At 38.2% G+C, this 22,908-nt stretch overlaps 1 protein-coding gene across 1 annotated transcript in view; it reads right to left on the minus strand.

Annotated features, from left to right (window-relative positions):
- Positions 1–22,908, minus strand: part of LOC123856553 (beta-galactosidase-1-like protein 3) — a 59,565-nt gene that overhangs the window by 17,682 nt on the left and 18,975 nt on the right. The window contains 1 exon segment of the mRNA XM_064575860.1: positions 15,644–15,655. Within this exon segment, the coding sequence (XP_064431930.1) occupies positions 15,644–15,655 (12 nt within the window).

The raw sequence follows: 22,908 nt of genomic DNA on the forward strand, positions 1-22,908 counted from the left end.
TCTTACTTTTATCTCATGCATAAAAAATTTTATTCATATCTTTATGCATATTAATAAGCATTTTTGATATATTGTTTCCTGAATTAAGTGTACATTCCGTGGCTTCCATTTTCTTCTTTTTTGGTAGTTATTATTTTTCATTGGAAACTTTTATTAAATAAATACCATTTGTATTAAAGAGGGAAGACTGATTTCTGGTATTAAGTAGCACTGTGCCATTGGTGCACTTGACATTCTCTTGGAAATCCTCAAGATCATAATGAAGAATGAGAAATGGAAACACAGACATCTTCCATGAATCTAACTGACATCTGAAACTTCAAAACGTAAGTTAAAATGAAAGAGTGCCAAAGCCCTGAAGTTCTATCAAGTGTTGGACAAATGTAGAAAGAAAATGCTTTTTGTTGAAGATTTTAGGAAAGAGTACCAGCACAAATTTCTTCCAAGTAGAAAGCGTACCTATAGTATATCAACAATGTCTTATTTGTAATTACAGAATGAGGTTCACAAGCTGGTAAAAGGATACATTTTGCATAATACAATGTATCAGAAGCTTGAAAGAAAATAACTATTGTAGAATCACAGATAAAAAATTTAGTAGAAAGAAGTCTGCTTGTGAGGTATCTGACATCAGTCTTACCATTTCAACTGCCTCCCTGGGAGAGCCAGGAATGGGAAAAAGGAGTTAGGTAAAGAAAAGAATTCATCCCTGAATACAACAATGTGCCATTAAGATATATTGTTACCCTGAAATGCAGTCCTGTACTCAAACTCTTACAGGAACTTCTCTTAAGTACTTGAGCCAATAAGAACTCATCTAATCAAAGAAGAGTATTAATAAAAAAAGGAATAAGAACAGAATCTACTTTTTAAATTTACCATTAAAAAAAAGAGAAATGAAAAAACAAAATTAGAGAGGAGAAACACCAAAAACTTGCAATGGAACAAGTCAAAATTGTGGCCCAAAAATATTGGTGTGAAGTTAAAAATCTCAATGAAACAATTACCTCTATAAATTGAGGCATTAGACAAAACTAAAAGTACTCAAAAAGGACACGATAAGAAAACATAAGGAGCTAAAATATAACCTGGTAGAGTAAAACAAAACAAAACAAAACAAAAAAGGAGATAAAATAGAAAATATTAAGTCAAAACTGGAAGAAGCTAAAAGGTAAATAAACACTGTGAGGGACAAAAAAGTAGTGAAAAGTAAACAAAATTAAATAGAAATGAACTTAAGTAGAAAGGATTAGAGAAAAATGGACAAAGGACACATGTAAGACAGATGAAAAATTTTGCACTATACAAAACTTGTGTCCCTGAACAGAATAAACCAAATAGCAAATCAAGAAACATACTAAAAGATATAATAGAAAACTTTCAATCTCAGTAATGATGATCTATATTACTTGAACCCACCTTTTCATTCAGGACAAAAAAAGATGTTGGATAAAACAGATGATCTTAAATATAGCTCAAAAGAGAATTAGTACACATTAGAATGTGATAGATCAGAAGAAAGTATCCAAAAGGAAACATAAGAAGAAAAAATACACAAACTAAAACAGATATAAAGCACACATGAGGTCTACCATAACTGTAGTTGGAATTTCAGAATGAAAGGAGTGAGACAATAGGGCAGGAGCAATATTTGAAGAGATACTATCTGAGAATACACACGTCCAAGAATTTCAACAAATTGGGAAAAATAATAAATAAATACATTCACACATAAGTTACGGTCTAAGTGAAAAAACACCAAAGACAAGGACAGAATTCTTTTTAAGATTTATTTATTTATTTTAGAGAGAAAGAGCATGCATGTGCAAATGGGGGGAGGGGCCAAGGGTGAGGGAGAGAAATCGGCAAGCAGATTCCCTGCTGAACACAGAGCCCAACCTCATGGGGCTTGATCCCAGAACCCTGAGATTATGACCTGACCCAAAATCAAGAGTTGGAGGCTCAACCAACTGAGCCACCCAGGTGCCCAAAAGACAAAATTCTTTATAGCAGACAACAGAGTAAAAATTACCTTCAGAGGAGTTAGCCTGACAGGGACTTTTTAAATGCAACAATAAATTCAGCAGATTATGTGCTGAAAGAAAGCAACTACCAAGTGAGAATTCCAGAGCCAATGAAAGACTGAGGTATTGGGGCACCTGGGTGGCTCAGTCGTTATGCATCTGCCTTCAGCTCAGGTCATGGTCCCAGGGTCCTGGGATCAAGCCCCATGTCAGGCTCCCTGTTCAGCAGGAAGCCTGCTTCTCCTTCTCCCACTCCCCCTGCTTGTGTTCCCTCTCTTGTGGTCTCTCTCTCTGTCAAATAAATAAATAAAAATATTTTTTTAAAAAAGAGAGAGACTGAGGTATTACAAAAAAAAAATAGACCATTTCCTTATACCACACACAAAAATAGACTCAAAATGGATAAAAGACCTAAATGTGACACAGGAATTCATCAAAATCCTAGAGGAGAACACAGGCAGCAACCTCTTTGACCTCAGCCGAAGCAACTTCTTCCTAGAAACATCGCCAAAGGCAAGGGAAGCAAGGGCAAAAATGAACTATTGGGACTTCATCAAGATAAAAAGCTTTTGCACAGCAAAGGAAACAGTCAACAAAACCAAAAGACAACCGACAGAATGGGAGAAGATATTTGCAAATGACATATCAGATAAAGGGCTAGTATCCAAAATCTATAAAGAACTTATATAACTCAACCCACAAAGAACAAATGATCCAATCAAGAAATGGGCAGAAGACAAGAACAGACATTTTTCCAAAGAAGACATCCAAATGGCCAACAGACACATGAAAAAGTGTTCAACATCACTTGGCATCAGGGAAATCCAAATCAAAACCTCAATGAGATACCACCTCACACCAGTCAGAATGGCTAAAATTAACAAGTCAGGAAATGACAGATGTTGGCAAGGATGAGCCTCCTACACTGTTGGTGGGAATGCAAACTGGTGCAGCCACTCTGGAAAACAGTATGGAGGTCCCTCAGAAAGTTGAAAATAGAGCTACCCTATGACCCAGCAATTGCACTGCTGGGCATTTACCACAAAGATATAAATGTAGTGATCTGAAGGGGCACGTGCACCCCGATGTTTATAGCAGCAATGTTCACAATAGGCAAACTATGGAAAGAACCTAGATGTCCATCAACAGATGAATGGATAAAGATGTGGTATATGTATACAATGGAATATTATGCAGCCATCAGAAAAATGAAATCTTGCCATTTGCAACGACGTGGATGGAACTAGAGGGTATTATGCTAAGTGAAATAAGTCAATCATAGAAAGACAATTATCATATGATCTCACTGATATGTGGAATTTGAGAAACAAGGCAGAGGATCATAGGGGAAGGGAGGGAAAAATGAAACAAGACGAAACCAGAGAAGGAGAAAAACCATAAGAAACTCTTAATCTCAGGAAACAAACTGAGGGTTGCTGGAGTGGAGGGGGGTGGGAGGGATGGGGTGTCTGGGTGATGGACATTGGGGAGGGTATGTGCTATGGTGAAGCTCTGTAAATTGTGTAAGACTGATGAATCACAGACCTGTACCCCTGAAACAAATAATACATTATATGCTAATAAAAAAAAAAAGAAATTGAAAAAAATAGACTATGCCATAGGCAGATATCACAAAGGAAATTTCCTTTTTTTAAAAGATTTTATTTATTTATTTGAGAGAGAGAAAGAGCACGAGCCAGGGAGAGGCAGAGGGAGAGGGAGAAGCAGACTTCCCACTGAGTGGGGAGCCCAACGCAGGACTTGATCCCAGGACCCTGAGATCATGACCTGAGCCAAAGTGAGATGCTTAACCAACTGAGCCACCTAGGTGCTCCTAAAGAAATTTCTAAAGGATATACTTCAATCTGAAGAAAATAATCCTAAATAGAATATCTGGGATATTAGAAATAAATAGCAAAATATGATAAATATTGTCCATCGACAGATGAATGGATAAAGAAGATGTGGTATATATATATATATATATATATATATATATAATGGAATATTACTGAGTCATCAGTCATCAGAAGGGATGAATACTTAAAATTTACATCAACATGGATGGAACTGGAGGGTATTATGCTAAGTGAAATAAGTCAGAGAAAGACAATTATCATATGGTTTCACTCATATGTAGAATATAAGAAACAGCAGAGAGGATCATAGGGAAAGGGAGGGAAAACTGAATGGGAAGTCATCAGAGAGGGAGAAAAAACATGGGAGACTCTTAACTATAAGAAAAAAATTGAGGGTTGCTAGAGGGATGGTGGGTGGGGGTATGGGGGAATTGGGTGATGGTCATCCAGGAGGGCATGTGATATGATAAACACTGAGTGTTATATTTATATGCAACTGATGAATTATTGAACACTACATCTGAAACAAATGATGTACTACATGCCAGCTAATTAAATTTAAATAAAATAAATTTTTAAAAGTTACAGTAAAATTAAAAGTAAAATGATGACACAAAAATGATATACTATTTATATATTAAACAAAGAAATCGGATATGGCAATATCAACAACAGTTGAAACTTGCCTTAATATAAAAAGTAATGCTACACAAGATAAAAAGGAATAAATTCTGACATCAAAAACACAAAACATGGGGGAGGGTAGTAAAAATGTAATTTTAGAATGTGTTTGAACTAAGTTGTTATCAACATAAAATAGACTTATAAATTTAAGTTGTTCTATGCATGCCTCATGGTAATCAAAAAGCAAAACGTATGGCAGATATATGAAGGATAAAAAGAAGGGAATCTGAGCATACCTTTAGAGAAAATCATCAAATCACAAAAGAAGGGAGCAAGAAAAGAAGAAAGAAACAAAGGAATTATAAAACAGTCAGAAAACAATGAACAAAATAGCAATAAGTGCATAACTATCAATAATTACTTTAAAAGTAAATGGAAGAGCACCTGGGTGGCTCAGTTGGTTAAGCATGTGCCTTCAGCTCAGGTCATGATCCCAGGGTCCTGGGACGGAGTGCCCCATCAGGCTCCCTGCTCAGCGGGAAGTCTGCTTCTCCCTTTCCCTCTCCCCTCCCCCCTGCTCTTGCTCTCTCTCAATCTCTCAAATAAATACATAAAATCTTTTAAAAATAAAATAAAATAGGGATGCCTGGGTGGCTCAGTCAGTTAAGCATCTGCCTTTGGCTTAGGTCATGATACCAGGGTCCTGGGATCAAGTCCCGCATCAGGCTCCTTGCTCAATGGGGAGCCTGCTTCTCTCTCTGCCTGCCGCTCCCCATGCTTGTGCTCTCTCTTTCCCTCCCTTTCTTTCTCTCTCTCTCTCAAATAAATAAATTAAAACAAAATTAAATAAATAAAATAAATAAAAGTAAGTGAACTAAATTGTCCAATCAAAAGACACAGAATTGTGGAATGGGTAAAAAAAAAATAAGACCCATCTATATGCTGCCTACAAAAGACTTACTGCACATGTAAGGACATACATAGATTGAAAACAAGAGATGGAAAAGATATTCCATATAAATTGAAACCAAAAGAAAACTGGGATAGCTATACTCATATCACACAAAATAGACTTTAAGACAAACACTGTAATAAGAGACAAAGAAGGTCATTATATAGGGGAGCAATATAAAGAGGTCAATCCAACAAGAGGATATAACATTTTAAATATTTATTTAATAAGTTCTTAATAAATATAAGAAGATTGAAATCATATCAAGCTATTTTCCAACCTTAATAGTATAAAACTAGAAATAAATTACAAGAAGAAAACTGGAAAATTCAGAAGTATATAAAAGATTAAACATGCTACTGAACAATCAATAGGTCAAAAAAGAAATCAAAAGAGAAATCAAGAAATCTTGAGGCAAATGAAAATAGAACTACATACCAAAACCTAAAGGATGCAGCAAAAGCTGTTCTAAAAGGTAAGTTTGTGTGATAAATGCCTACATTAAAAAGCAAGAAAGATCTCAAATAAACAACCTACCTTTATATCTCAAGGAAATAAAAAAAGAACAAATTAAGCCCAAAGTTTATAGAAGAAAGGAAATAATAAAGATCAGAGTAGAAAAAAATGAGGGACTAAAAACACAGTAGAAAACATCAATGAAACCAAGAGCTGGTTTTTTGAAAAGATAAACAAAATAAACAAACGGTTGGCTAAACTAACCAAGAAAAAGATAGAGGATTCACATAAATAAAATCAGAAATGAAAGAAGACATGTTATAATTGATACCACATTAATATAAGGAAAATAAGAGACTGCCATGAACATGCAATGAATATGCTAAAAAATTGGACAACCAAGATGAAATACTTAAATTTCTAGAAACATACAACCTGCCAAGACTGAATCATGAAACTTTAGAGAATCAAAAACATCCCAATAAGTGAAGGTCCAGGACCAGATGGATTAACTGGTGGATTCTACCAAACATTTAAAGAAGAACTAATGCTAATCCTTTCCAAACTCTTCCAAAAAAATAGAAGGAGGGAGTATTTCTAACCTCATTTTCCAAAGCCAAAATTACCCTGATACCAAAACCAGACCAAGCATACTGCAAGAATAGAAAATATCAAGCCAGTATACTTGATGGACATATATGCAAAAATCTTCAATAAAATATTAGCAAACTGAGTTCAACAATACATTAAAGGAATCATTCACCATCAACAAGTGGGATTTATCCCTGCAATGCAAGAATGGTTTAATAACCACAAATCAAACAATGTAGAACAGAACTGAGAGCCCAGAAATACACCCACACATACATGGTCAATTAATTTACAACAAAGGAGCCAAGAATATAAAATGGGGAAACTTTAGTCTCTTCAATAAATGGTGTTAGGAACAGGGACAGCCACATGTGAAACAATGAAACTGAACCCTTATCTTATACCTTACATAAAGATTAATTCAAAATAAATTAAATACTTGAATGTAAGACCTGAAACCATAGAATCCCTAAAAGAAAACATAGGCAGTAAGCTCCTTGATGTTGGTCTTGGCAATGATTTTTAGATCTGACATCAAAAGCAAAGGCAACAAACACAAAAATAAACAACTGAGACTACATCAAACTAAAAAGCTCCTGTTCAGCAAAGGAAACCATCAACAAAATGAAATGGCAACCTACTGAATGTGAGAAAATATTTGCAAATCACAGATCTGATAACCAGTTAATATCCAAAATACATAAAGAACTCATACAGCTCAATAACAACAACAACAAAAAACAAAAAACAAAAAACAAATAGCCTGATGTAAAAATGGGCAGAAGATCTGAATAGACATTTTTCAAAGAAGAAATATAGATGGCCAACAAGTACATGAAAAGATGCTCAACATCACCAATAATTCAAGGAAATGTGAATCAAAACCACAGTGATATATCATCTCACACCCGTAAGAATGACTCTTATCAAAAAGACAAGAAATAACAAGTGTTGGTGAGAATGTAGAGAAAAAGGAACCCACTGTTGGTGGGAATGTAAATTTGTGGAACCATTATGGAAAACAGTAGAGGTTCCTCAAAACATTAATAATAGAAATACAATATGATCCAGCAATTCCACATCTGGGTATTTATCTGAAAAAAATTAAAGCACTAACTCAAAAAGATATACACACCCCCGTGTTCATTAGAGCATTATACAAGAGCCAATGTATAAAAACAAACCAAGTGTCCATTGATAGATAAATGGATAAAGAAGATGTGATATATATGAGAAATTAAATATTTCAGCCATAAAGAAGAATGAAATCTTGCCATTTGTGACAACATGGGTGGACCTGAGGACATTATGAGAAGTGAAATAAATCAGACAGAGAAAGACAAATATCATGTGTTATCACTTATATGTGGAATCATAAAAAAAAAAAAAATTAAAAACCAACAACAAAAACCAAAACTTGGAGAAACAGAACAGACTGCTGGTTGCTGCATGGAGGGAAGAAGGGAAGATGGGGGGTTGGGTGAAATGGGTGAAGGGAGTCAAAAGGTACAAACTTCTAGTTATAAAACAAATAAGTTATGGGGATGTAATGCACAGCACGGTGACTATAGTTAATAGTACTGTATTCATATTTGAGCATTGCTGAGAGTAGATCTTAAAAGTTCTCATCACAAGAAAAAATATTGTTTTTAAGTATGGTGATGGATGTTTACTAGACTTATTGTGGTGATTACTTCACAATATATACAAATATCAAATCATTCTGTTATATACCTAAAACTAATATAATGCTATATGTCAATTGTACCTCAATTAAAAAAAACCATACAAAGGAAAAAAAAAAAAAAAACCTTAGAAAAAGAAGAAGGGGAGAAGAACCTACTGAACACCCCAAATGAGTGAATCCTAAACAGATGCAAATGATAGTTTTATACTGAGAGTGGGTTATTCTCGTATCTTCATTTATTTCTCATTGCCTTTTTAATTATGTGGGAAAGAACACATAGGAAGGGCGCCTGGGTGGCTCAGTCGTTGGGCGTCTGCCTTCTGCTCAGGTCATGACCCCAGGGTCCTGGGATTGAGTCCCACATCGGACTCCCTCCTCGGGGGGGGGGGGAGCCTGTTTTTCCCTCTCCCATTCCCACTGCTTGTGTTCCTGCTCTAGCTATCTCTGTCTCTGTGAAATAAATACATAAAATCTTAAAAAAAAAAAAAAAAAGAACATAGGAAAACATATTGGGCTAGCATGAAAATGTGAATCCCCCAGGGGCCTGGATGTGGTGGGTCTTACACCTTTATGCAGATTTTATCTCCACAAATCCTACCACATGTTCTGTGGGAAGACTGGGGAGAATCCTCAGTAACTTTCTATTACAGGTGAATTGGGTCCCCCGCCCCCAAACCAAAAAAAATTCATATGTTGAGGTCCTAATTCCCAGAACCTCAGAATATGACTGTATTTGGCGACAGTGCCTCCAAAATGAGTGGTGTCCTTATAAAAAGAGGAAATTTGAACATAGACAAGCATAGACCATGTGAAGACATAAGGAGGAGAAGAAGGCCATCTACAGGCCAAGAAAAGAATCTCAGATAAAAACAACCCTGATGGCACCTGAGTCTTGGATGTCTAAGCCTCTAAAATTGTGAGAAGATAAATGCCTGTTGTTTAAGTACGCAGTCCATGGTGTTCTGTTACGGCAGCCCAAGGAAACTAATACAGATTTTGGTGGGGTACTGGGGTGATTTTTTATTAACAAATACCTAAAGATGAGGAAGTGGCTTTGGAACTAAGTAATGGGGAAAGGCTGGATGAACCTTGAAGTGCTTGCTAAAAATAAGCCTAGAGCTCCTTGAAGGGACTGTTAATAGAAATATGGGAGGGACGCCTGGGTGGCTCAGTCGGTTAAGTGTCTGCCTTTGGCTCAGGTCATGACCCCAGGGTCCTGGGATCGAGTCCCGCATCGGGCTCCCTGCTCCGCGGGGAGCCTGCTTCTCGCTCTGCCTCTGTCTTTCTCTCTGTCTCTATGAATAAATAAATAAAATCTTTAAAAAAAAAAAAGAAATATGGGATTAGAGGCAATTCTAGTGAGAGCTCAGAAAAAGAATAGGAAGCTGGAAAGAGAACTTGTATCATCTTAGAGAATACAGATGTCATCATAAACAGATTGCTGTTAGAAATATGAATGTTAAAGATGCTTCTGCTGAGATCTCAGGTGGAAATCAGTAAATGTTATTGGAAACTGGAAGGGGAAGTTGATCCTTGTTATAAAATGGCAAAGAACTTGGATGAATTGAGTTCTAGTGTTTTTGGAAAGCAGAACTTGCAATTGATGAACCTCAATATTTAGATGAAGAGATTCCTAAGAAAATGTTGATGGCATGGTCTGGTTTCTCCTTGTTCCTTATAGTGAAATATAAGAGGAAAGAGATAAATTGAAGAAGGAATTGTTAAGCAAAAAGGAACCCGAACTGGAAGAATTTGTAAAATTCTCAGCCTACCTATATTGTAAAAATTGAAAAGGCACAATTAGAGAACATCAAAGATGTGGGTGGACAATCATTTGCTACAGAGGTTGTTGGTCAGTGACTTATAGATCCATTCAGCCAACTCAATAGAGGCCAGGAATAGAGGTGTGGCTATCTAGGAAAGTTCCAAGGAGGAACCTCTTGTCTAATGGCTTGGGCTCCCATGAATTGTACGGGAGGCCAATAGGTTTTTTAAAATTTTATGCTAGCAGAAATGCTACTGACTTGGACAGAAGGGGACAGAGCTGAGGCACAATGAAGGAAAGCTGTCGGACTTCTGGGATTCTACAGGATGGGCCAATAGAGCCATCAGCCTACAAATATATATTATCCTTCAAGAAAAAAGAGGAATAACGCTGAAGGTGATTGAGAAGTCAGCAGGCTACCACTACTACTGCGGGCACAAAAGCCCAGCAGATGGGGCTGTGTTGTCTTTTTCTAGGTTCCAGAGGAGTCACAGCCAATGCCCAGGGCTGAGGTTATAGAGCTGTCACCTGGTGGGCCTGAAAGGGAAGCCCACCCTGGTAAACATAGAGAATGGGGAATTATTATTAAGCCTTAAAGTCTAATTATTATTCTGAGGCCTCAAATCTAATGGAATTTGCCCTACAAGGTTTTGGACTTGCTTGCCACCCATGACCCCTTTCTGCTTTCCAATTTCTCCCTTTTTGAATGAGATTGTCTATCCTACATTATATTTTGGAAGCAGATAACTTGTTGCCTGGTTTCACAGGTTCATACCTAAAGAAGCATTTTGCCTAGGATGAATCATACCTGGAGTCTCATCTCCACCTGTATTAGATGAGACTTTGGACTCATAGTTGATGCTGGAATAAAAAAAAAAAGTTGGACTTTGAGGTTGCAGGCATGGGGTTAATATATTTTGCATGCAAGAAGGACTTAAATTTGGGTGAGGGTGGAAAGTTATGGGCTGAATTGTGCCCCCCCCCCACATTTATACTGGAAGTCCTAATCCCCAGTATCTCAGAATATGACTGTATTTGGGAAAAGGGTATTTAAACAGTTAATTAAGGTTAAATGAGATTATTAGGGTGGACCCTAATCCAATATCACTAGTACCCTTATAAGAAGAGATTAGGATACAGACACACACAGAGGGAGAACCTTGTGAAGATGTCCAGAGAAGTCAGTTGAGGAGAGAAGCCTCAGAAGAAACAAACCCTTTTGACACCTTGATCTCAGATTCTAGCCTCCAGAACTGTGAGAAGATAAATACTGTTTAAGCCAACAAGCATGAGGTACTTTGGCTTCCTTCCCCATATTGGCTGGGGAAGGGAAGCGGCAGCCTCTGCCAAATCTCCCATACTCCTCTCTTCTAGGGAACAAAAGACTTAATCTGCAGAGACAGGAACAACAAAAGCTGTCACCTTAGGACACTGGTAGAAACCTACTGCTTCTGAGAAACAGAGCAGGGAAAAAACAACAAAACAAAATACTACCATTGGGAGAGGAACAAGAACCTGTGCTGGGCCTGGAAATACAGCGAGGGAAGAAACAGGAGCACTTGAAAGGCCTACCCCTCAGACCCAGGCACACAGTGCTTGCCTAAGACTGAGGCTTAATTATAACATCAGGGAATGCATTTCCTCCCTCACCATCACGCTAACCAGTATAGAGTATAAATGACATACAGTATAGCTGGGAGAGCTGGGAGAGACAGACTCTCTTGGGGTGCAATGCAAAGGGGGGAAGAACCAAAGACAAGAGGAGTCCAGACATAGAGAAAATACCTCTGAAAAACTAGCCCTCACACTAGACATGAGATATTCTAGAGGAATTTGAAGCCTGTGGTTCAAGGAGGATAACCTTAGCAACAAGAAACCTCAAATTCAGCCCAACTCCTGACTAGATTAACACAAACCCCCCACATTAAAAGGCTAGCAGAAAGAAAGGCATGCTTACCTCCAACATAGTATCTATGTCCCACACAAGATGTTCAGTTTTCATTTAAAAACAAAACTATGAGCCTTACAAAATGGCAAGGAAAAAAACCACATTTTGAAGAGATAAAGCAATAATCAAGCACAGTCTCAGATAAGACAGATCTTGTAATTAAATACGGAATTTAAAATAACTATGATTAATATGATAAAGGCTGCAATAGAAAAGGTGGACACCATGCAAAATCAGATGGATAACTTTAGTTGACAGATGGAAGCTATAGGAAGTGAATGAAAAACTACAAATCAAGAACACAGTAACGGAAATAAAGAAGTCCTTCACTGAGCTCACCAGTAGCCTCAACGGAGGAGAGGAATAAATCAATGTACTTAAAGAGAAGTCAATAGAAGTTAACCAAACTATGGGCGCCTGGCTGGCTCAGTTGGTTAAGCGACTGCCTTCGGCTCAGGTCATGATCCTGGAGTCCCTGGATCGAGTCCCGCATCAGGCTCCCTGCTCGGCGAGGAGCCTGCTTCTCCCTCTGACCCTCCCCCCTCTCATGTGCTCTCTCTCTTTCTCATTCTCTCTGTCTCAAATAAATAAATAAAATCTTTAAAAAAAAAAAAAAAAGAAGTTAACCAAACTAAAAAATAAAGAGAAAAAGAGTAGGGAAAAAAAAAAAAAACACCATCCAAGCAGTGTGAGACAATTTCAAATGATCTTATGTACATGTAATTGGACCTACAGAAGAAGAGAGAGAGAAGAGAGGAAATATTTGAATAAGTAATGGCTGAGAATTTTCTAAATTAATTACAGACACCAAACCATAGATCCAATCTGTGAGAACATCAAGCAGACAATGAGAAAATTCTAAAGGCAGTCAGAGAAAAAAAGACAAATCACCTACAAAAGCCACAGATAAGAATTAATATAGACTTATCAACAGAAACCATGAAGGCCAAAAAAACAAAACAAAACAACAACAACAAAATAACACAACACAATAGAACAGTATCTTTAAAATGAGGATTTAGGAATATACTATTATAAGATATGCATAAGATACTACATGTGAAGCAGTTCAGTATTTGAAAGTACTTTCAGATTAATTTAACATGTATATTTTAAATCCTTGGGCGACAGCTAAAACTTTAAACCCTGAGGAAAGTTTTTAGTCCATAGAGGAGATAAAATATAATCATAAAAAATGCTCAATTAATTCAAGAGAAGGGAAAAAAAGAAGAAAAAAGAAACATAACAAGTGGAAAAATAGAAAAGAATTAGCAAGATGCTAGATTTTAATCCAACTATATCAATAATCACTTTAAATGTGAATTATCTAACTACATCAGTTAAGAGAGAGAAACTGTCAGATTAAATATTTTAAAAAGTAATACATAATTATATGCGGTCTACAAGAAATCCACTTTAAATATGAACACTTAAAGAAAGGTAAAAATTGGGGCACCTCGGTGGCTCAGTCAGTTAACAGCTCAGGTCAGGATCCCAGAGTCCTGGGATCAAGCCCCGAGTCTGGCTCCCTGCTCAGTGGGAAACTTGCTTCTCCCTCTTCCTGTGCCCCTCTGCCCTGCTTGTGCTCTCTCTCTCAAATAAATAAATAAAATCTTAAAAGAAAAGAAAGGTAAAAAGTAAAAGGATAAAGAAAAATACATCATGCAAACCACTAACCAAAAGAAAGCCTGAATAGCTATATTTATATCAGTCAAAGTAGACTTCAAAACAAGGAAGATGGTCATTACATAATGATAAAGGGGTGAATTCTCCAAGAAAATACAACAATTCTAAATATGTACATACCTAAAAACAGTGGTTCAAAATACACAAAGACAAAAGTGGATAGATCTGAAAGGACAAATAAATAAATCCACAATTATATTTAGAGATATCAATACTCTTCTCTTAATAATTGATAGAATAAGTAAGTAGAAAATCAGTAAGAATAAAGATTACCTGAACAGTACCATCAATCAACTTAAGCTAATGGAAATTTTAAAACAAATGCAAAATACACATCTTCTCAAGTGTACATGGAACATTCACCAAACTGACCATATTATGAGTCATAAAACAAAACTTAACAAATGTAAAAGAACAGAAATCATGCCAAGTATATTCTTGGATTTTAACAGTATTAAACTAGAAATCAACAACAGAATAATACCTGGAAAATACCCAAGGATTCAAAAATTAAGCAACATATTTCTGATACATAGAATAAGATGAAGTCTCAAGGGAAATTTTAAAATGTTTTGAACATTTTTTGAAACATTTTTGAAAATGAAAATACAGCGGGCGCCTGGGTGGCTCAGTTGGTTAAGCGACTGCCTTTGGCTCAGGTCATGATCCTGGAGTCCCTGGATCAAGTCCTGCATCGGGCTCCCTGCTCGGCAGGGAGTCTGCTTCTCCCTCTGACCCTCCCCCCTCTCGTGTGCTCTCTCTCATTCTCTCTCTCTCAAATAAATAAAATCTTTAAAAAAAGGAAAAGAAAATGAAAATACAGCATATCAAACAGTGCATTCAGAGAAATTTGTAGCCATAAATGCTCATATTAGAAAAGAAAAAATTCTCAAGTCAGTAATCTAAGCTTCCACCAAACAAACAAACAACCTAGAAAAAGTAGAGCCAATTCAGTCCAAAGGAAGCAAAATAGAAAATGCTAAAGATCAGAGAAGAAATCAATGAAATAGAGAACAGGAAGAAAATAAAGCAAAAAAAAAAAAAAAAGCCAAAAGCTAATTCTCTGAAAAGATCAATAAAACTGTTAAACTTCTAGTCACAATGACTGAGATAAAAAGAGAGAAGACACAAACTTACGAATATCAGGAATGAAAGAAGGGCCACCACCACTGACAACAAAGACATTACAAGGATATCAACAGAATATATTACAAACAACTCTGTGCCCATGAATTCATAAACTTAGATGAAATAGAAGAGAATAAATCCTGGGGTCCTCTAAGCAAAGAGAGAGCCTAAAAGCAACATAGACCAGAAAGGAACACAGACAATATACGGTTACAGTCACCTTACAGGCAATACAATGGCACTAAATTCCTATCTTTCAATAGTTACCCTGAATGTAAATGGGCTCAATGCCCCAGTCAAAAGACACAGGCTAACAGACTGGATTAAAAAAACAAGACCCATCGATATGCTGTCTGCAAGAAACTCATTTTAGAACCAAAGACACCCCCAGATTGAAAGTGAGGGGGTGGAAAACCATTTACCATGCTAACGGACACCAAAAGAAAGCTGGGGTGGCAATCCTTGTATCAGACAAATTAGATTTTAAACCAAAGACTGTAATAAGAGATGAGGAAGGACACTATATCCTACGTAAAGGATCTATCCAACAAGAAGATCTAACAATTGTAAATACCTATGCCCCTAACATGGGAGCAGCCAATTATATAAGGCAATTAATAACAAAAGCAAAGAAACACATCGACAGCAATACAATAATAGTGGGGGACTTTAACATCCCCCTCACTGAAATGGACAGATCATCTAAGCAAAAGATCAACAAGGAAATAAAGACTTTAAATGACACACTGGACCAAATGGACTTCACAGACATATTCAGAACATTCCACCCCAAAGCAATGGAATACACATTCTACTCTAGTGCCCATGGAACATTCTCCAGAATAGATCACATCCTAGGTCATAAATCAGGTCTCAACCAGTACCAAAGGATTGGGATCATTCCCTGCCTATTTTCAGACCACAGTGCTTTGAAACTAGAATTCAATCACAAGAGGAAAGTCGGAAAGAACTCAAATACATGGAGGCTAAAGAGCATCCTACTGAAGAATGAATGGGTCAACAGGAAATTAAAGAAGAATTAAAAAAATACATGGAACCCAATGAAAATGAAAACACAACTGTTCGAAATCTTTGGGATGCAGCAAAGGCAGTCCTAAGAGGAAAGTATATAGCAATACAAGCCTTTCTCAAGAAACAAGAAAGTTCTCAAATACACAACCTAACCCTACACCTAAAGGAGCTGGAGAAAGAACAGCAAATAAAGCCTAAACCCAGCAGGAGAAGAGAAATAATAAAGATCAGAGCAGAAATCAATGAAATAGAAACTAAAAGAACAGTAGAACAGATCAACGAAACTAGGAGCTGGTTCTTTGAAAGAATTAAAAAGATTGATAAACCCCTGGCCAGACTTATCAAAAAGAGAAGAGATATGACCCAAATCAACAAAATCATGAATGAAAGAGGAGAGATCACAACCAACACCAAAGAAATACAAACAATTATAAGAACATATTATGAGCAACTCTATGACAGCAAATTAGATAACCTGGAAGAGATGGATGCATTCCTAGAGATGGATCAACTACCAAAACTGAACCAGGATGAAATAGAAAACCTGAACAGACCTATAACCACTAAGGAAATTGAAGCAGTCATCAAAAATCTCCCAACAAACAAAAGCCCAGGGCCAGATGGCTTCCCAGGGGAATTCTACCAAACATTTCAAGAAGAATTTATACCTATTCTTCTGAAACTGTTCCAAAAAATAGAAACGGAAGGAAAACTTCCAAACTCATTTTATGAGGCCAGCATTACCTTGATCCCAAAACCAGACAAAGACCCCATCAAAAAAGAGAATTACAGAACAATATCCCTGATGAACATGGATGCAAAAATTCTCACCAAAATACTAGCCAATAGGATCCAACAGTACATTAAAAGGATTATTCACCATGACCAAGTGGGATTTATCCCTGGGCTGCAAGGTTGGTTCAACATCCGCAAATCAATCAACGTGATACAATACATTAACAAAAGAAAGAACAAGAATCATATGATCCTCTCAATAGATGCAGAAAAAGCTTTTGACAAAGTACAGCATCCTTTCTTGATCAAAACTCTTCAGAGTATAGGGATAGAGGGTACATACCTCAATATCATAAAAGCCATCTATGAAAAACCTACAGCGAATATTATCCTCAATGGGGAAAAACTGAGAGCTTTCCCCTAAGGTCAGGAACGCGGCAGGGATGTCCACTATCACCACTGCTATTCAACATAGTATTGGAAGTCCTAGCTACAGCAATCAGACAACAAAAAGAAATCAAAGGCATCCAAATTGGCAAAGAAGAAGTCAAACTCTCACTCTTTGCAGATGATATGATACTTTATGTGGAAAGCCCAAAAGACTCCACCCCAAAACTGCTAGAACTCATACAGGAATTCAGTAAAGTGGCAGGATATAAAATCAATGCACAGAAGTCAGTGGCATTCCTATACACCAACAACAAGACAGAAGAAAGAGAAATTAAGGAGTCGATCCCATTTACAATTGCACCCAAAACCATAAGATACCTAGGAATAAATCTAACCAAAGAGACAAAGGATCTGTACTCAGAAAACTATAAAATACTCATGAAAGACATTGAGGAAGACACAAAGAAATGGAAAAACGTTCCATGCTCATGGATTGGAAGAACAAATATTGTGAAGATGTCTATGCCACCTAGAGCAATCTACACATTCAATGCAATTCCCATCAAAATACCATCCACTTTTTTCAGAGAAATGGAACAAATAATCCTAAAATTTGTATGGAACCAGAAAAGACCCCGCATAGCCAGAGGAATGTTGAAAAAGAAAAGCAAAGCCGGCGGCATCACAATTCCGGACTTCCAGCTCTATTACAAAGCTGTCATCATCAAGACAGCATGGTACTGGCACAAAAACAGACACATAGATCAATGGAACAGAATAGAGAGCCCAGAAATGGACCCTCAACTCTATGGTCAACTCATCTTCGACAAAGCAGGAAAGAATGTCCAATGGAACAAAGACAGTCTCTTCAACAAATGGTGTTGGGAAAATTGGATAGCCACATGCAGAAGAATGAAACTGGACCATTTCCTTACACCACACACAAAAATAGACTCCAAATGGTTGAAAGACCTCAATGTGAGACAGGAGTCCATCAACATCCTAAAGGAGAACACAGGCAGCAACCTCTTTGACCTCAGCCGAAGCAACTTCTTCCTAGAAACATCGCCAAAGGCAAGGGAAGCAAGGGCAAAAATGAACTATTGGGACTTCATCAAGATAAAAAGCTTTTGCAAAGCAAAGGAAACAGTCAACAAAACCAAAAGACAACCGACAGAATGGGAGAAGATATTTGCCAATGACATATCCGATAAAGGGCTAGTATCCAAAATCTATAAAGAACTCATCAAACTCAACACCCAAAGAACAAAGAATCCAATCAAGAAATGGGCAGAAGTCATGAACAGACATTTTTCCAAAGAAGACATCCAAATGGCCAACAGACACATGAAAAAGTGCTCAATATCGCTCAGCATCAGGGAAATCCAAATCAAAACCTCAATGAGATACCACCTCACACCCGTTAGAATGGCTAAAATTAACAAGTCAGGAAACAACAGATGTTGGCGGGAATCCCGAGAAAGGGGAACCCTCCTACACTCTTGGTGGGCATGCAAGCTGGTGCAGCCACTCTGGAAAACTGTATGGAGGTTCCTCAAAAAGTTGCAAATAGAGCTACCATATAATCCAGCAATTGCACTACTGGGCATTTACCCCAAAGATACAAATGTAGGGATCCGAAGGGGTACGTGCACCCCAATGTTTATAGCAGCAATGTCCACATTAGCCAAACTCTGGAAAGAGCCAAGATGTCCATTGACAGATGAATGGATAAAGAAGAGGTGGTATATATATACAATGGAATATTATGCAGCCATCAAAAGGAATGAGATCTTGCCATTTGCAATGACGTGGATGGAACTGGAGGGTATTATGTTGAGTGAAATAAGTCAAACAGAGAAAGACATGTATCATATGATCTCACTGATATGAGGAATTCTTAATCACAGGAAACAAACTGAGGGTTGTTGGAGTGGGGGGTGGGGTGGGAGGGATGGGGTGACTGGGTGATAGACATTGGGGAGGGTATGTGCTCTGGTAAGCGCTGTGAATTGTGCAAGACTGTTGAATCTCAGATCTGTACCTCTGAAACAAATAATGCAATATATGTTAAGAAAAAAAAAAGAAGAAGAAGAAGAAGGTAGCGGGAGGGGAAGAATGAAGTGGGGGAAATTGGAGGGGTAGACGAACCATGAGAGACGATGGACTCTGAAAAACAAACAGGGTTCTAGAGGGGAGGGAGGTGGGAGGATGGGTTAGCCTGGTGGTGGGTATTGAGGAGGGCACATTCTGCATGGAGCACTGGGTGTTATGCACAAACAATGAATCATGGAACACTTCATCTAAAACTAATGATGTAATGTATGGGGATTAACATAAGAATAAAAAAAAAAAGAATAGAATAAATCCTTAAAAGACACAAACTACCAAAACTTGCTCAAGAAGAAATAATCTAAATTATGCTACATCTATTAGAGACATTAAATTCTACATAAAAGTCTTTTTAAAAAGAAAACTTCAGGTCCAGATGGTTTCACTGGTGAATTTTACCAAACATTAAGTAAGAAATGGTATGGATTCTATAAACCTCTTCCAGAAAATAGAAAAGGAGGGAATACTTCCAAGCTCATTTTATGAGGCCAGCATTACCGATTCTAAAATAAAGACATTATAAGGAAAGAAAACCAGATTAGGAGGAAAGATGGTGGAGGAATAAGAGAACCTATTTCAACTGGTCCCTGGAATTGAGCTGGATCTCTACCAGATCACTCTGAGTACCCACGAAACCAACCTGAGATGTAAGAAGATCTGGATCTCTACAAACAGAATATTCCAGTTGGTTGGTTTTGAGGTATGAAGTGGGGAGCTGTGATTCCATGGGCAGATATTGGAGGATAAACAGCAGCAGGCAGGTGCCTGGCCATGGGGATCCTACACCGCAGGTGAGCAACAGCCTCGTGCGCTGGGGACGGGGCACAGACTTGCAGATCGGTAGCGGTGGGGAAAGGACTCTAGGGCAGCCCCTGGGGCAAAAACCCGGAGTGGCGGGGTCGCGCCTACGAACTGCAGCCCCCGGGGCAGAAACCCGGAGTGGCAGGGTCATGCGAACTGGGAGCGGCTGGCGGTTTTAGAAGTACAAAGGGCAGAGACGTGCCCCGACCTGGAGGCAGGACTGGGGGCACTGCAGAGGGGTGCACAACCCAGGACGCTGCAGTTTATAGCAGCATGGACAGAAACGGAGACAATATGACCTGGAGGGCTCACTGAAGAACAGACTGCGGTCTCTCTGCGCTGAGGCAGAGGGTTGGAAATGGTCTCTTCTGCTCTGACTCACAGAAGAGATGTGGAAAGCAGCCAGGGAAAGCTGCCAGAGAACAAGAGCCCCAAAAACTGATTCCTGCTGAGCCCATCCCCCACCACAGGGGGGCAGGGCAACTCCCCCAAACAGGGTTACCTGAGTAACAGCATGGCAGGCCCCTCCCCCAGAAGACAGGCTGGGAAAAAAGAGGCCAGCAACCCTAAGGTCCCAAGAAAACAGGTGCATCTTGCTTGGGTTCTGGTCAATAATTTGGACTCTATACATTCCCTCAAACACCCATCAACAGAATGACTAGGAGGAGGAACCCCCAAAATAGAAAAGACTCAGAGACCATGACTTATGCTGCAGATTTACAAATGGATGCAGATATAACCAAGATGTCGGAGATGGAATTCAGGCTAGCATTTGTGAAGACAATGGCTAGAATGGAGAAATCAATTAATGGCAACATAGAGTCTCTAAGGGCAGACATGAAAGCTGAACTGGCAGAACTTAAAAACGCTATCAATGAGATCCAATCTAATCTAGATAATCTAACAGCTAGGGTAAGTGAGGCAGAAGAAAGAATTAGTGACCTGGAAGACCATTTAATAGATAAAAAAGGAAAAGAGGAGGCCAAGGAAAAACATCTCAGAATCCATGAAAATAGAATCAGAGAAATAAGTGACACCATGAAGCGTTCCAATGTCAGAATAATTGGAATCCTGGAGGGAGTGGAGAGAGAGAGATGACTAAAAGATGTATTTGAGCAAATCGTAGCTGAGAACTTCCCTAATTTGGGGAATGAAAGAAACATTCGAGTCCTAGAGGCAGAGAGGACCCCTCCCAAGATCAAGAAAAATCAAGGAAAACAGGCCAACACCCTGGCATGTAATAGTAAAACTTGCAAATCTTAGAACCAAGGAAACAATCTTAAGGGCAGTTAGGGGGAAGAGATTCCTTACGTACAAAGGGAGGAACATCAGAATAATGTCAGACCTATCCACAAAGACCTGGCAAGCCAGAAAGGCTGGCAAGACATATTCAAGGTCTAAATGAGAAGAACATGCAGCCAAGAATACCTTATCCAGCAAGGCTGTCATTAGAATGGATGGAGAGATGCAGAGCTTCCACGACCGGCAGAAACTGAAAGAATATGTGACCACTAAGCCGGCCCTGCAAGAAATATTAAGGGGGGTTCTATAAAAGGAGGAAGACCCCAAGAGTGATATACAACAGAAATTTACAGGGACAATCTATAAATACAACATCTTCACAGGCAACATGACAATTAATTCACATCTTTCAATAATCACTCTCAACGTGAATGGCCTAAATGCTCCCATAAAATGGCACAGGGTTGCAGATTGGATAAAAAGACAGGACCCATCCATATGCTGCCTACAAAAGACTCATTTTGAACCTAAAGATACATCTAGACTGAAAGTGAAGGGATGGAGATCCATCTTCCATGCCAGCGGACCTCAAAAGAAAGCTGGGATAGCAATTCTTATATCAGAGAAATTAGATTTTAAACTAAAGTCTGTAGTTAGAGACACAGAAGGACACTATATCATTCTTAAAGGGTCTGTCCAACAAGAAGATCTAACAATTGTAAATATCTATGCCCCCAACATGGGAGCAGCCATCTACATAAGCCAACTGTTAACCAAAATAAAGAGTCATATTGATAACAATATGTTAATTGTAGGAGACCTCAATACTCCACTCTCAGCAATGGACAGATCATCTAAGCAGAAAATCAACAAGGAAACAAGAGCTTTGAATGATACACTGGACCAGATAGACCTCATAGATATTTACAGAACATTCCACCCTAAAACAACAGAATACTCATTCTTCTCGAGCGCACATGGGGAACTTTCTCCAGAACAGACCACGTACTGGGTGACAAATCACGTCTCAACCGATACCAAAAGACTGAGATTATTCCCTGCATATTCTCAGACCATAATGCTTTAAAACTGGAACTCAGTCACAAGAAAAAATTTGGCAGAAATTCAAACACTTGGAAGCTAAAGACCACTCTGCTCAAGAATGTTTGGGTCAATGAGGAAATCAAAGAAGAACTTAAATAATTCATGGAAATCAATGAGAACAAAAACACATCAGTCCAAAACCTAGGGGATACTGCAAAGGCGGTCCTAAGGGGGAAATACATAGCCATCCAAGCCTCACTCAAAAAAATAGAAAAATCCCAAATTCACCAACTAACTCTACACCTTAAAGAACTAGAGAAAAAGCAACAAACAATGCCTAAGCCACGCATTAGAAGAGAAATCATTAAAATTAGAGCAGAAATCAATGAATTAGAAACCAGAAACACAGTAGATCAGATCAACGAAACTAGAAGTTGGTTCTTTGAAAGAATTAATAAGATCAATAAGCCACTGGCCAGACTTAGCCAAAAGAAAAGAGAAAAGACCCAAGTTAATAAAATTATGAATGAAAGGGGAGAGAGCACGACTAACACCAGGGAAATAGAAACAATTATTAGAAATTATTATCAACAACTATATGCCAATAAACTGAGCAATCTGGATGAAATGGAGGCCTTCCTGGAAACCTTTAAGCTGCCAAGACTGAAACAGGAAGAAATTGACAACCTGAATAGGCCAATAACCAGTAATGAGATTGAAGCAGTGATCAAAAACCTCCCAAAATACAAGAGTCCGGGGCCTGATGGATTCCCTGGGGAATTCTACCAAACATTCAAAGAAGAAATAATACCTATTCTACTGAAGCTGTTTC

Source organism: Mirounga angustirostris, unplaced genomic scaffold (assembly GCF_029215605.1).
Source record: "Mirounga angustirostris isolate CCGP_5_RB_7025 unplaced genomic scaffold, mMirAng1.0.hap1 SCAF_13, whole genome shotgun sequence".
Classification (NCBI taxonomy): Eukaryota; Metazoa; Chordata; class Mammalia; order Carnivora; family Phocidae; genus Mirounga; species Mirounga angustirostris.